Raw genomic sequence first — 16,605 nt, 5'->3', positions numbered from 1 at the left:
ATTCTGAGATCCAGATCAGAGTGTGACTTTGTTTTCCTGTAATGGATATAATTTGTTTTTGATATATTTATGGTTAATTTGTTCATTTCAAAACAATTTTGCAAATATTTTATAACTCTGGTTGCAGATGTTTTGACATATTTATTATTCTGGGAAGATTTTAACAAATTGTAAATCTAAATGATGTGACTTGTTTTAGAATACCAATCAACGCTTAAATTTAAACTTCAAAATTACTGTTTGAAACAATGACTGCTTTCATATTTTGATCATCATTATCATCATCATCATTTAAGACTGATTATGCCTTTCAGCGTTCAGTCTGGAGCATAGCCCCCTTATAAAATTCCTCCATGATCCCCTGTTCAGTGCTAACATTGGTGCCTCTTCTGATGTTAAACCTATTACTTCAAAATCATTCTTAACCGAATCCAGGTACCTTCTCCGTGGTCTGCCCCGACTCCTCCTACCCTCTACTGCTGAACCCATGCGTCTCTTGGGTAACCTTGCTTCTCCCATGCATGTAACACGACCCCACCATCTAAGCCTGCTCACCCTGACTGCTACATCTATAGAGTTCATTCCCAGTTTTTCTTTGATTTCCTCATTGTGGACACCCTCCTGCCATTGTTCCCATCTACTAGTACCTGCAATCATCCTAGCTACTTTCGTATCTGTAACCTCAACTTTGTTGATAAGGTAACCTGAATCCACCCAGCTTTCACTCCCATACAACAAAGTTGGTCGAAAGATTAAACGGTGCACAAATAACTTAGTCTTGATACTGACTTCCTTCTTGCAGAAGAGAGTAGATCGTAGCTGAGCGCTCACTGCATTAGCTTTGCTACACCTCGCTTCCAGTTCTTTCACTATGTCGCCATCCTGTGAGAATATGCATCCTAAGTACTTGAAACCATCCACCTGTTCTAACTTTGTTCCTCCTATTTGCCACTCAATCCGTTTATATTTCTTTCCCACTGACATTACTTTTGTTTTGGAGATGCTAATCTTCATACCATAGTCCTTACATTTCTGATCTAGCTCTGAAATATTACTTTGCAAACTTTCAATTGAATCTGCCATCACAACTGTCATCCGCATATGCAAGACTGCTTATGCGGATTACGGTTTCAAGTACTTAGGATGCATATTCTCACAGGATGGTGACATAGTGAAAGAACTGGAAGCGAGGTGTAGCAAAGCTAATGCAGTGAGCACTCAGCTACGATCTACTCTCTTCTGCAAGAAGGAAGTCATAGTTAATCTTATATAACGATCAGTGGCAACAACCATGGAATGACTGGTATTGTCTCAGGTTTTGTAGGGTCACTGTTACATCATCTTTTTGTGCAAACAAACAAACTGTTAAGCACATTTATGTTTAGGCCAATTTGTTTACTAGATTTGATTAACCTAACATATTGATACTGACATAACAAAGATGCCAAGCTTCTCTTTCAGGTGGAGATAAATTGCACCAAAGACATACACACTTCAGTTACAAACTTCAAGAAACATTAAGTTTGAGTGTCCATTTCTGGTAGCCACAAAAGGTGGTTACTTTGCAAGGCTTCTTTAATGGTTTCAAACCTTTACTTGCAAAGGTATAAATATTTTGCCATGGTACCTTGTTTGTCAACATTACTACCTCTTCAAAAGCATTGTTTTACTCATAGTTGATGTCATAATATTTTCCATTATTTGCACTGGAAGGCATTACTCTTTGATAGCCTACTTTATTAAAAGTGAGCACTGGTTTGAATATTCTTTAATATCATATTAGAGCTTTAATTTCCTCTATAATTCTTCACCTGAGAAGCATGTAATTTATTATTTGATGAAATACAGATTTTTTATACCTATGTATTATGGAAAAATGTAGTAGTCAGTCCATTTAAATCTATTTGGTACTTTTTTATTTTCCAATTCTTATTTATCTGTCCCTCTGTTACATTGTTATGCTGTCTTATATTGATAGCAACACAGATTATTATTTGTTTGTTACAATAGTACACCATTGCAGCAAAAGATAAATATTACATAATTGAACTTTTTTATTACAGTATCAGTCTGCAACATGAAGCATACCCTTGAACAGTTGATGTAAGCACTGTAACTAGATTCTATATTTTTAGTTCGACAAAAGTTCAACAGCCATACATATTTCACCCTTATGTTTTCAATGGACATTTTAACTATAATTACTGAATGTGACTTGTGCTGGTTGGCTCATGATTCATTTAGCTTGTTTTATTTAATGTAACTAAATAAGTAACTGTTTTACATTACAGTTAAAAATTTTACTTATTTTACATTATAATTGGTAGCTAGAAATTATTGTCTGTTTTTTCATAATTTTTAGGCAACATCATGTACTTCTGTAGAAGATACTCACAGTAGTTTCCAAACCTATTTTAAGTTTAAATGAACAAATTTCTGGCAAATGATTGTCTTTTTACTTTATTATTCAATGTTGAGTGTCATATATGGCATTACCTATGCCCATTGTGGGAAATTCAAAGTTATAACAGACTATGTAGCATTAGAGTGGCAGCTGGGCTGAAAGAGCCTTTGAGCAGATTAAACATTAGCCATTAAAATTTAAGAGAATTTGATTATTCGGTAGTATACAAAACTGGTCATAGAATATTCAGAGAGATTGGGGTCATACAAGCAGTTGGCATAACCCTTACAGAGTGGCAAATGTGCAGACTACTGACTTGGACTGCCAGTTATTTAGGATGCAGTCACAGTTTCTTATGCACATTGCACTATAGTGTTGGATGGTGAAGTGTGGCTTGTGTGTTAGGGTATCCACAGCTCTGAGGGATGAAGCACTGAAGGTAGTGCATGATAAAGTGTTAGTGGGTCACAGAGGGCAAAGAATATTACGTGCAGAATATCTGAACAATACTGATGGAGAATAAGGAGACAAGATGTTGACCAATATGTAAGAAATTGCATACCAAGTGCACAATGTGTTGATCTCAGCCATCAATAAATACCACTGCAAAGATCACTTTGAGGCATATTATGTTGCAATGATTGCAGTTCCAAATCAACAAGTGAGTACAGTGGCACAAGCAATGGTGAACAGCTAGTTATTAAAATTTGGCATTCCTGACAGAGTAGATAAAGATCAGGACAGCATCTTCATGTCTGAGTTAATTGAGCAACTGTGCCATTTATTGTGAATCTAGAGACTAAGAAATAGTCCCACCCACTCTCTGTCAAATGGAAAAATTGAATGCATTCACCTTACTATTGACAAAATGTTAAGCTATTATGTGTACAGTCACCACAATAATTAGGATGTTTACCTGCTCTATGTCGTAGGTGTGTGCAGTTCGTAAGTGCATAACAGTGTTAGGCTCCAGCCATACGAGGTGGTACATGGTAGAAAGACTCTGTCACCTTTTGCAGTGATGAAGCCTTAAGTTGGGAAAAATGGAAAATCAGTGAAGAAGTTTGCAAAGACTTTGTAAGATGTATGAAAGTGGGTGAAGAATGTGAATGCTATAGCACTTGAGCAGGAAGACAAATGGGGCATTGTGCTGTTGAGTTGCCTGAATAAAGATTTGGTCAGTGGGTCATGTTAGCAAGCTCCTACACACCACAGAGCAAAATGCAAAAAAAATATGTTTACACAGCATTAAGAGACAAATTAACTCATATAGGTGACATCACCTGTAAATGTGAAGTTAAATTTATGACGTAAACTTCCATTGTTCATTTAGGATGAGTTTAGCTTTTTAAGGCTACTTTAGCCTTACTATAAGTGCCATAGTCATGGCCTGTGAAGAAAGCAAAAGATAAAAAGGGAAGACAGAAGAGACAAACTAGCAAGCGGAATTTGCATGTAGTGCTTTTAGTCTCAAATCTTGCCAATAGATATTGCATTGTGTGGGATTTTTAAATGGTTTTGTGGTAAAATGTGTGACTGTTTTGTCATTGTCTTAATGTACTGAGGTTTTTATAATAAAGTAGTTTATTTTTGCATTGTTATATTAATGGGGTGGAAGATAGTTTGTAACTGAACAAGAGTATGTTGTTTTAATATGATGCTTGGTATTATGATGAACCATGTACTTCTAGCCTTCAGAGAGAAGAGGTAGAAGGAGAACAATATGAATTCCTTTTATCAAAGTGGTGTTAACACTGAGAACTCTTACAATAGTGCACCACATTGGGAGAGAAGTAGCAGATGCACTGCAGGAGCAACAGCTCAAAGCAGGGATGCTTTTCTCCAGGCAGGAGGATGTCATGCTAACCACCCACTAGCAGATGCCAAAGCTAACTTACATCACATGGGAAGTAAGAAATGAAGTAAAAAGGTTAGGAGAGATATTCACTTAGCTGCATCTCAAAGCTGAGAGGAAATGAATAGTGGGCTAAATACAGAGAGAATATCAAGGATTGTGACCCTCATTTCAGTGGGTACAGGATCAGCTGCACCAAGTAAGAGTTTTAAAACCATGTGCATTGTTGTGACAGAAGAGGAGGTGATTAGGTGCAGATGGAAAATTATTAAAGAAAGTATTTGGTACAGCAGATAGCAACTTTATTCAGGAATTGAGTAACACATTGCGTTAGCTGCAGGGAATAGTGGATAGTGTAGGAGTGGATGTGACATTATTGAAGGGTGTCGTACAACCTGTAGTTCATAGGCAACTGAGCCCTACACTGCTGTCTTCCTGACAGTTTGTTGCTGGCCTGCAGAAGGTGCAACAGCATTTAACAGCAGAGCTACATCATTCACCCCTACCCGTCAAAGTGGGAAATCATGAACAAATCTGTACAGGTGAAAACGCAACAGGTGTTGCTAATCTTTGCCAGAGAGGGTGGATTGTGATATGACCAACCAAGATGGCCCAGACAAACACATGAGCATGTGAGATAGAGTTATTCTTGGGAAATTGGGGAGCAATGGGATCCCAAAGGGATGTTCCGACATCACTTTCATACTTCCAAAGGCTTTTTATGTAATGGATTTATTCTATGTTTGTTTCATAGATAGTAACAGTGAACTGTTACAAACAGGTTCGGCTGAAAGGAATGACAAGGTTGGAATTTCACAATAGTGAGAGAATAATTAATGGTACAACTTGTGATAGAGCAGGCAGTTCATTCTGTCTCCCAGCTACCATCACTGGATCAATCATAATGAACCTTACACAGCCCTCTTTGTTCTGCCAGAAAAATCATTAGATGTGTTGCCAACCCAGAACACAATATATCTAAAAGATACCCTAAAACCAGACCTCCTCCATATGTTGGATGAGCTTATAGCCTCACAGAGGGGCCATATTAATGTCAAGCATATGTTCCAGCATGTACAGCAATATCTAGATAGGCAGCACCATAACATGATATGAGGTGCATTCAAGTTCTAAGGCCTCTGATTTTTTTTCTCCGGACTGGGAAGAGATAGAAACATGCGCATTGCTTTAAAATGAGGCCGCGTTCATTGTCAATACGTCCCAGAGATGGCAGCACCGTACGGCAGATGGAATTTTACCGCCAGCGGCGAGAATGAGAACTGATTTAAATACTTAAAATGGCGACGTTTTCTTTACTTGAACAGCATGCAATCATTCGTTTTCTGAATTTGCGTGGTGTGAAACCAACTGAAATTCATCGACAGTTGAAGGAGACATGTGGTGATGGAGTTATGGATGTGTCGAAAGTGCGTTCGTGGGTGCGACAGTTTAATGAAGGTAGAACATCGTGTGACAACAAACCGAAACAACCTTGGGCTCGCACAAGCCGGTCTGACGACATGATCGAGAAAGTGGAGAGAATTGTTTTGGGGGATCGCCGAATGACTGTTGAACAGATCGCCTCCAGAGTTGGCATTTCTGTGGGTTCTGTGCACACAATCCTGCATGACGACCTGAAAATGCGAAAAGTGTCATCCAGGTGGGTGCCACGAATCCTGACGGACGACCACATGGCTGCCCGTGTGGCATGTTGCCAAGCAATGTTGACGCGCAATGACAGCATGAATGGGACTTTCTTTTCGTCGGTTGTCACAATGGATGAGACGTGGATGCCATTTTTCAATCCAGAAACAAAGCGCCAGTCAGCTCAATGGAAGCACACAGATTCACCGCCACCAAAAAATTTTCGGGTAACCGCCAGTGCTGAAAAAATGATGGTGTCCATGTTCTGGGACAGCGAGGGCGTAATCCTTATCCATTGCATTCCAAAGGGCACTACGGTAACAGGTGCATCCTACGAAAATGTTTTGAAGAACAAATTCCTTCCTGCACTGCAACAAAAATGTCTGGGAAGGGCTGCGCGTGTGCTGTTTCACCAAGACAACGCACCCGCACATCGAGCTAACGTTACACAACAGTTTCTTCGTGATAACAACTTTGAAGTGATTCCTCATGCTCCCTACTCACCTGACCTGGCTCCTAGTGACTTTTGGCTTTTTCCAACAATGAAAGACACTCTCCGTGGCCGCACATTCACCAGCAGTGCTGCTATTGCCTCAGTGATTTTCCAGTGGTCAAAACAGACTCCTAAAGAAGCCTTCGCCGCTGCCATGGAATCATGGCGTCAGCGTTGTGAAAAATGTGTACGTCTGCAGGGCAATTACGTCGAGAAGTAATGCCAGTTTCATCGATTTCGGGTGAGTAGTTAATTAGAAAAAAAATCGGAGGCCTTAGAACTTGAATGCACCTCGTAGATGTGTCTCAGTTAGTGGACCATTGTGGTTCTGATTCTGCTTTGTATAACCTTCATCTACCTCTGGTGGAAAGTCAACCATCAGCATGAACTCCCAGTACATCAAATACCAGTGGATTATCTTGTCTGTAACAAATAATGACTAGTTAAGTAAGAATTAGGTAAGAAGCTAACTGATAAAGAAGGAGAAATGCCAAGCATGAGAAACATCTGAGAGGGGCTATTTACTGTTAATGATTGCTGAGCAATTTACCAAAAAGAGATGATTTGATAATATTATTGCAATAGGCTGTAAGTGAAGATTCAATGGAATCATGTTCCTATGAAGAGGCAAGAACAGTACAGTAGACTAATTACATAAAGTACCATTTACATTAAGGAACAGGTAATGAATCTTTTGATTTCAGCTGAACTAGTGTAACAGAAATACTCAGCATACTGAACATAGCTGTCAACATGTAAGATATGTGTTGAGACTTGCAGATCTTCCATGAGCTCAGTCTGTTAGCCCAGATCTTGTGAAGAAGGGAGACATGTTGAACCACAACTAATTTACTTGGCACAGCTGAATAAAAGAAAGGTGTGACCATGGTTAGTGCAAAAGCCTCATGGTAGTGGCTGGTCAGCACTTCCATCAGAAGTGGCCTGCTGATACAACAAGTACTGTCAGTTTGTCATCAAGTAGTTACCACATAGTCTGGTCCAGCATGGGGATCAGAGTTATAAATTTACTGACGCAGCAGAAAAGCAGAGCTGATGTGGCATGAGTGACCTGATTACTTCATGTATGAGCCATGATTCTGTTATGGCTTCACTGACAGATACTGATGCATTAGCGAAACAGGGATAGACCAAGCCCATATAAATACTCCTAATTTCTAGTCAGAGGTATTGCAGTCTTTCACCCACTAAGCCCTGGAGTAGATCTACAAGTGCCTGTGTGTCCACAAGTGACCAGTCTCCAGCTTCAAGGAGAGGTCCATGTCAGTCTTCAAGTTGACACGAGTCTGCAAGCTGCTGTCACTGGACATTCCTGCTGTTCACTCTGAAAGTAATGCTGCTGACTTAGCACCCTCCAATTGGTGGGCCCTTGCAGGACTACTTTAGCTACTGCTGGTCACCTGTTGTTGTGGTCTACAGTTCAAGCCCAGGGCCGGACAGCTGTTCAGCTGCCATTCCCCATGTGGGCAAACTCCTGGCTGGCTGTCTCCACATGCATTGGCACGCACTGTTGCTGAGAGTCACCACTTCCATGCTAGGTGCATGGCATGATTCTGCACACTCAACTGGTTCTCTGCCTCAAGCTGCTGAGCTGCCTCTAGTCTGTGTGGCTGCTGTCATGGGCACACCAGGCATCAGTGTTCTTTCCAAGTCACTGCTATCATCATTTGACTGGCCAAGCAATGCTGCAAGTGACCAGTGACAACAAGCATCTTGCTGACTGCAATTACTTCTCACTGACTGTGTACGGCTTACACCTTGGGTCTGTTGGCCTCTATAAGGATTGTCACAATTGTTGTGGTTTGTTGAGTAATAGATGAATATTTTAACAATGCTCTTTTCATGTTGAAACTTCAGATGACAACCAGATATCCATTTGCCACACCACGAGTATCTCTTCTAGGCTGGTGAACTACTGGCTTCCTGACCCCTGACAGCCCAGTTCCATTATCCACTGTAGAGACCAACCACCCCTGGCTTCTACACTATGGAAGTTAGGACAAAAATTTCCCCCCAATCGTTAATTAAGTTTCCCTTAATTACCCAGATTAGTTTCAAGCAACTGAATCTTCCTTGACAAAGCTAGATAACATGCCAGTCAATTAAGAATTCACATAAATTAGCAAAATCTCAAACAAACAGTGTGCTAATCAAATAGTAATATGTACTATTATACTGGTACTTGTCTAATGAGCTATCTTGTAGTCAAACTAAATAATTATTGGCATCCAGATAATTTACTCTATGAACTTTAATGTAATTATCAACATTATAAAATATCATCATGCCAGTTTTTATATATAGCCCTTACCCCAAAAATCTTGTTTGCACAAAGAAGACAACTGATTAACATCTCTGCATCACTCATTTAATTAAAACCATGTAGTATCAATATCATCAATGTCTGCATATGATAATCATCATGCCACTATAACTAGTCACTGATCAGCACTCCCCTTATCACCATCACTCCAGCCTCAGAAGCTGAACCACATCCTTCACTAGAACTTGACTACTTATCATGCACTGAAATGAGGGATGACCAAAAATCTTACTCTATCCTCATAAAGTAATATTCCAGCATGAACCCAAACTATGCCTTATCTTTGTCCATCCATATGCGCTACTTGCTTACAATCTCACATCAGGTAAGTCATTTCTCTGTAGATGTCCCAAGTGCAAGTCCTGTCATATGTACCTACATCCTCCTGCCCTGTGTGCCAGCTGAGCTGTAATTACTCAGTATGTTCTATGTGGGTGTGACAACGAACTGCAAACTGCTTGACTAGTCAGTAGCAGATTAAGGCCAACCACAAACTCAACTATCCATTGATGACTGTGCTGCAAACCAGAACAGCAATGACTTCAACAATTGCTGCAGTACCCATGCCATTAGGGCCCTTCCCTCCCCCATCCCCCCCCCCCCCCCACCACCCTCCACAAATACTAGCTTCTATGCACTGTATCTTCCTTCATATTTTCCCATTCTCACAATCCCTTGGTGTAAGCCTCTGCTAGATCCCTTACCACTCCTTTACCCTTGTTTCATTTTTCCTCTCCTGTCGTTTTCACATGATTCTTCCCCTGTACAAACTTCTTACTTACTACCCCCCCCCCCCCCTCCCCAGTCTCCTATCCTCTCTCTTTAATTTTCATGAATGTCACCTTTGCAACACTCATTTTATTGTTTCCATTAAGAGCCACTTGTCTCTCACCATCTCTCTTCATTGAGATCATTGATTGTATAATATCTGAGATGCATGCAGAATAGTTCATTGTGGGACCTATGTTTCTCTAGATCTAAGCATTTAGGGATGATGTGTATTTGAATCCTCTCTTTTGGCATGATCTAAATGAAAGAAAGCAGAAATCTTTGCTTTCATTCTCTGCTCCAAACAATGCATTGTGCAGTGGGCATACTTACCCAAGCCATGTTGTGTGTGTACTATGGAAAGGGCCAAATAACTTCATGTATTTCATAATGTGGTGCCTCTTGAATAAATATAAGTGCTTATGTGACATGCATATTTTTCTTTAAAGCATATTACAATTCCAACTCTGTCCTCATGGTGTGTATGTGAAAAACACTGACAGATCTTTACCACAGAATACTCTCTCAAAGTCTCTAATGATTGCTTCATTATGTGAGGCCTGCTTTTGGGCAAGACAGATGTAAATACTTACCCACTAATTTTTAATTAATTTGAATTAGGTTTGATGCCATTATAGTGCTGTGTTATGCTGAAAAATTAATTTCAAAATGAAAATAAGGTAAACTGTTTTAATTTTCTGTAAACTCACACACACACTATTGTTGGACTGGCACTGCATTAATAAAGAATTTTATGGATACAAATGCAACTCCAAATTAGTTCAAATATCTTAGTGTTTAACTCTTTACTGATATTTCTATTCACAGTACTGGACAATTGTTTCTTCTGGTATTTAATGGGACCTGAAGGAAACAGTTAATAAATGACAATCTGGCCTTTTCATTTCATAAAAGAGATAATGCCAAGACAAAAATAATATTTTGTCAAATAGGTTACTCACTGTTCTTGTATGTTAACAATCTCATACTGAGCAAGACGTGAATGTTTCAGAATCTGAAAACACAGAAAAATCCCAAATTAAAAAGACAGTTATGTGCAGAGCCTGTCAGTAAGTTTGAGAATGCTTAATACTGCAATTTGCATTCATTTTAATTTCCAATAAAATTTATATTTTTAATCTTATTTTAATACAACAATCTTAAAACTGAAAATAATTGAAAGTATAGGCAGTTTTACAAGCCTTTTGCAAAAATTGCAAAAAATTAAGTAATATTGTATGAGGATATTATTTATGGTATACCTGAGTTTTGTTATGTATAACCAGTAAAAATCGATGATCACCAGACAGTTCGTAGCTGACATCTGGATCCAGTGGTATCAACTGCGAAAACAAAGATAGCTTTTATTCTCAGTCATAGAAAAACTTGTAACTTAGTTTATGAATATGAAAATCCATAGTGTTATCTGTGTCCAAGTCAGCGAAGTGAGTCTTGCTTACCAATTGCTGAAACAGAAGGAGCTTGCAGTGGCCCAGCATTTTATGTTAAAAAAGAAAAATCACTAAGTCAGAGAGAGGCATGGAAGACTAGTAATCAGCAAGCAGATTTCAAAGGTTAATTGATCTACAGTGTTCTGTAAATTTCACCATAAAAAGGATATAAAATGAGCCAAGGAATACATTAAAAAAGTAAATCAGCTATCAAAAACAAAATCTACACATTGTATGACCAGTTAACTAACACTAAACTGCCATATTCCATTTTCTCTTACCCAAAGTAAACAAAACAATGTAAAATTAATAGTTAAGTCACCAAAACAGCTGCTGGCTCCTCATTTAAATTAAATAGTTGGCGTTTATGACTTGTTTCAATCTTAATATTTACATGACAGCATTGATACAACATAACAACAGTCTTATGCAATCTGTAGGATGTCTTTTTGCACTGAATGTTGCTATTCATCACACAAATAATAGGGATCTTCAGTTCTTAGGCAGAGGTAGATAATTTGTAGAAAGAGTGGCTGTCAAGTTATGTTTTTACTTATACTTTGAATTTTCAGAAATTCCCTATTCATTGCTTTGTTTGATAGGAGCTTATTGAAGACTTATACCAGAATGCAGAATCCCCATTTAGAACTATAGGCAAGAAGCCAAAATCTATGTCAAATTTAAGAGTATTTATTTATTTATTCATTCGTAGACAACTTGTGTTGTATAGATGTTGTCAACTGTATACATGGAATGAGTATATACATAATAGTACTTCTGGTAGTACATATTTCTATGGTGCAACTTAATCGTTTGTACACAAAACAAATACACACCAATCTTAGTTACAAATAAATATAAATTTACAAATGTATTCTTGCATGGGTTACACAAAACAAATACACACCAATCTTAATTACAGATAAATATAAATTTACAAAAGTACTCTTGCATGAATTGAGATGGACACATGTCATTTACAGTATTCTTTGACAGTATAGTGACATTTATCTGCTAAATAACTTTTTGCAGCTTTCCTAAAGGCATGTATTCCAGTTTCAGCTTTGATCTCCTCTGGAAGTCTATTATACATTTTTATTCCCTTAAATAATAAACTATTTTGGGTTTTTGTTTTGTTTTTTCATATGAGATGTAAATGCTGGCAGGATCTAGTTGGTGTATAGATCTGTTTTGTGTGTACTGGTCAATGTGTTTCTTTATATATATCACAGCCTGAAAGATGTATTCACATGGTACTGTCAAGATTCCCACGGTTTTGAATAAATCAGTACAGTGAGCTCTCTTGCTGCTTTTTGTTATTATTCGTATAGCCCTCTTTTGCTGGTTGAAAATTGCTTGTATGTTCTGCACATTTGTACCCCAGAAGGTTATGCCATAACTAATTATTGAATGCACATATGCAAAGTATGTGGTCTTAGCACATGAACTATTACATACTGATATAATTATCCGGAGTGCATAGCAAGCAGTAGCAATTTTCTTTTCTAGTGCTGCAATAATTTCTGTAAACTTACTTTTAATATTTTTTATTTATTTTTATTTGAATTTTGTTGTGATATACATTTGTTTTGCTCTTTGGAAGGGTATCAGAGAATTTTTCAATACTAATGGTAATAAAAATTCAACCACAAATAATATGTATTCTTTCTGTCTCAAATATTGTCAGAGTTTTTATTTTACTTTCATTTTTGAAGTACTAACACCTTTAACATACTTACATATAGTTTCCTGATAAGATGTGTTGCAGTATGAGTGAACATGTTGTACAGAACAGGCCTGTTATCAATATCCTTGTACAGAAATTGGTAATCTGAAACAATAAATTAAATTTTTAATAATATTCTTGAAAGTTCACAAATAAAAATAAAAAAATTGGGCAAAAAATTTATATCTGTAGAGCAATAAAAATTACTTATCATATTAAAAAAAGGAAGACAGAAAGTGGTAAATTACAAGGAAAAGAAAAGAGGTTGACGATTATGTAACAGGAATTAGAATACTCCCATAATTCTCAGGTGTCATGTGTGCTAAAATTGGGACGGGAAGGGGCAAAGGAAAAAGGAAAAAATGGGGCAAGAGAGAGAGAGAGAGAGAGAGAGAGAGAGAGAGAGAGAGAGAGGAGATTGCAAGAGGATAACAGATCAATGGAAAACTTAGAATGCAACAGGAAACAAAACTACAGATAATGAAATATCTATGTAATTAAAAAGCAGAATATGGGTTAGACAAGCATTTAAAAAGATTATAAAATAAGAATAAAGATTCTGTACTGTGTAAGAATGGATAAATGTTGAGGAATGACAAAGAAGTAATAAAAACTGGGAAGACTATAAACTGCCACTTTGGGGGAAAATGTCTATTTACTAATTGTAACAAAAGGAACAACTGAGAAATGCCATAAACAAAAATTTGTTATAAACCAAACTGAATATAATTTATAACTTTTGATTTCTTAAATCTTTTATCAAGAAAGAAAAAGATATTCATGTCACATTATAAGTGCAATAAAACAACTGGGACAAGATGGCGGCTAGTGTTAAAGTAAATCGTGTATCTCCGCAAAAAAAAAGTAAAATTCGATGGAAAAAAGAAATCGTGTATGAGTTGTAAGGACGAGATATCAAAGCTAAATGAACGTATAAAAAGTCTACAATTCATAATCGGTACTCTAAAACAGGATATAAAAGAACTTCAATCGGGAAAATACGGGAAGCAAGAAGACACGGCCTCCACAGGAAAATGGGAATCAGTGACCGAAGAAAACTCTATCCAGGAAGATAAATCTCAAAGAAGCAGTGTAACTTTAATACAAAAAAACAGTGTGCAAAAATCGAGTGTAGTAAATCATGGAATACAGCCATCTGAAGAAAAACTGTTGCAAGGAACTGAAAGTAAACAAAAACGTGTGCAAACAAATAACTATAGCATGGTAGCGGAAAAGCATGAAAACAGATCAAACTTTCCTCGAAATCGCGAACTTCCAAACATACCGGTAGTGAAAAGTAAACTGTCAAATTCTCAAAGAAAGTTATTGACTGATTCTAATATCGTGTGCGAAAACAGAGTCAGTGTGCTATCAGAAAAAACGAACAGACAAAGTGATGTAGATATACAAACGAAAGTTTCGGAACCGAAAACAACAAACGAAAACAGTCAACGTAAAAAACAAGATGCTGGCATTATTTATTTATTTTCTGATAGTCATGGAAAAGGACTGGCAAAGATCATGAACGAAAAATTAATAAATGAAAGTGTTATAGGATTTGTGAAGCCAGGCGCTCCACTGCGAGAAGTTACTCAGCATATTGACACACACAGTAACCATGGAAGTTGTAACTCTTGCATTATTTTAGCTGGCGCAAACGATGTCTACAAGAACGAGGCAAAATTCGCTTTGCGATCTTTAAGGGAAACATTGGCAAAAGTTATGGACATGAAAGTTTTCGTAATAAGCATCCCTATGAGACATGATCTCATCAAAACATCGTGTGTGAATACAGAAATCGAAGCAACCAACCGAAAGTTCGGTAAAATATGTAAGCTCTTCAGCAATGTGACATATATTAATGCAAACAGTCAAAAAAGAGAGAATTTCACTACCCATGGATTGCACAGAAACACGAAAGGGAAAGTAGCACTGTGCGATGCAATCATGGAGCAATTAAACCGAAATCAGCCAGGCTTAGTACTGCCTCCAATTGCAGCAGAAGCAGCAGCAACGGAATCACCAATTTCAAATAAAGAGAATATCACTCCAATGACTTCAGGAAGTGTTGAAGCGGCAAGAAGAGGATCCCCATCTATCCTGGTTGCGGTTCCTCAAATTACAACTCCAAAAATTACAGCAGAAACGCCATCACACTACAAGTCAACTCGCCCAACACGAAACAGGAAAGAACCACAACGTTTTTTATGGCAAGTGGTTCCAGAGAAATGTTGATTTCATCTTCTAAAACATCGCTCTGGAAAGAAAACTTCAATTGTAAAAGTGTTAAAAATGATATGTCATGTGCAGCTGTCGAACATAAGGTAGGCCAAAACAACCTAGTAAATAAGTCATCGTCGAAATTTATGCTCCTGCACCAAAATGTACAATCCTTATCAAATAAAGTTAGTGAGATAGAAATATTGTTAGAAGATGAGCTAAAAGAAGTGTCTGTTATATGTGTTAGTGAGCACTGGTTATCCGAAAATATGTTACATCACACAAGGATAGAGGGCTTTACCCTTTCATCTTTTTTTTGCAGGAAAACCTCCATGCATGGAGGAACATGCATATATGTTAGAGAGGACGTCAAACACGAAAATTTAAAGTTCACTAACCAGCTAGGGGAAGAGCAAAACTTCGAAATTTCTGCTACAGAACTGACAAATTTAAATATAATTGTTATTTGCATATATAGAAGCCCAGATGGAAACGTAACTACTTTCATTGAAAATCTTGAGAAGGCACTTAACAGTATAAAAATAGTTAGTAAAACAACCATCATATGTGGTGATTTTAATATAGATTTCAATAAGAACTCAAAAGACAGATTAAACCTTGAGGCCTTATTAAAAACCTACAACATACATACAACTATCAAATCCCCCACCAGAGTTACCAAATCGTCAAGCAGTGCTATAGATCAGATACTAATAAATACAGATAAATATTTATACAAATCTGGAAATATGAATACAGGTTTCAGTGATCATTATGCACAGTTTATTGAATTCCCAGTAGACACTGCAGGAAATACTGAACAACAAATGACAAGAAAAGGTAGAAATTTTAGCAAGCACAACCTAGAACACTTAAGGCACTTACTGAAAAAAGAAACATGGAATGATATAGACAACTATGAGGACACATGTAAAAAGTTTGACATATTCATGGAAATATTCTCCCATTATTTCAATATTTCTTTTCCAGTTAAAAACCAAACATTAAAAACTAAAAAAAGAAATGTTACATGGCTGACGAAAGGCATTAAAATATCATGTGCTGAAAAGAGGAGACTTTATGAAATCTCAAAAACACAAAATGTTACAGAAGAATTTCTGGTGCATTTCAAGAATTATAAGAGAGTGCTTCACAAAGTCATAAAAGAATCTAAAAAAACAACAAATGATCACCATATAAAAATGGCCAGGAACAAAATGAAAGCCATGTGGAAGATTGTCAGAGAACAAGTAGGAAACGAGACCTCCCAAAATGCAAATCTCCAGGTAATCCAAGATGGCAAAAAAATTACAAATCCAGAAGAAGTAGCCAATGCTTTTAATACATACTTTGCAAATATTAGTGAAAAATTACTATCTGACATAAAATCTTCAAATAAAAATCCTGCTACAACACCATCCAATCAAAATAGAAACTGCAACTCTCTATTTCTTACTCCAACCAACCCTAAGGAAATTATACTATCAATAAGAGAGTTAAAAACAAAATTTTCAACAGGTGTGGATGAGATTCCAGATTATGTCATTAAAAATGTGGGGGACCTCATTGCAATACCATTAGCCCACATTTTCAACAGTTCATTAACAAATGGAGTCTTTCCTTCCTGCTTAAAGACAGTGAAACTAAAACCACTGTTCAAAAAGGGTAAGAAAGAAGACATAGCCAATTATAGACCTATTGCC

General features: G+C 37.3%; 1 protein-coding gene across 2 annotated transcripts in view; it reads right to left on the bottom strand.

Moving 5' to 3' along the window:
- The window catches only part of LOC124615475 (venom dipeptidyl peptidase 4-like), a 193,087-nt gene that overhangs the window by 74,530 nt on the left and 101,952 nt on the right, over positions 1–16,605 (bottom strand). For both annotated transcript variants that reach the window (XM_047143395.1, XM_047143396.1), the window contains exons 4-6: positions 12,696–12,787; positions 10,768–10,848; positions 10,468–10,520 (exon numbers count right to left, since the gene is read on the bottom strand). In XM_047143395.1, the coding sequence (XP_046999351.1) occupies positions 10,468–10,520; positions 10,768–10,848; positions 12,696–12,787 (226 nt within the window). The remainder of the gene's footprint in view (positions 1–10,467; positions 10,521–10,767; positions 10,849–12,695; positions 12,788–16,605) is intronic.

This window comes from Schistocerca americana, chromosome 5 (genome assembly GCF_021461395.2).
Source record: "Schistocerca americana isolate TAMUIC-IGC-003095 chromosome 5, iqSchAmer2.1, whole genome shotgun sequence".
In the NCBI taxonomy this organism is placed as follows: domain Eukaryota; kingdom Metazoa; phylum Arthropoda; class Insecta; order Orthoptera; family Acrididae; genus Schistocerca; species Schistocerca americana.
Note: the sequence above shows the minus strand (reverse complement) of the source record. Positions and strands in the feature narration are given on the sequence as shown.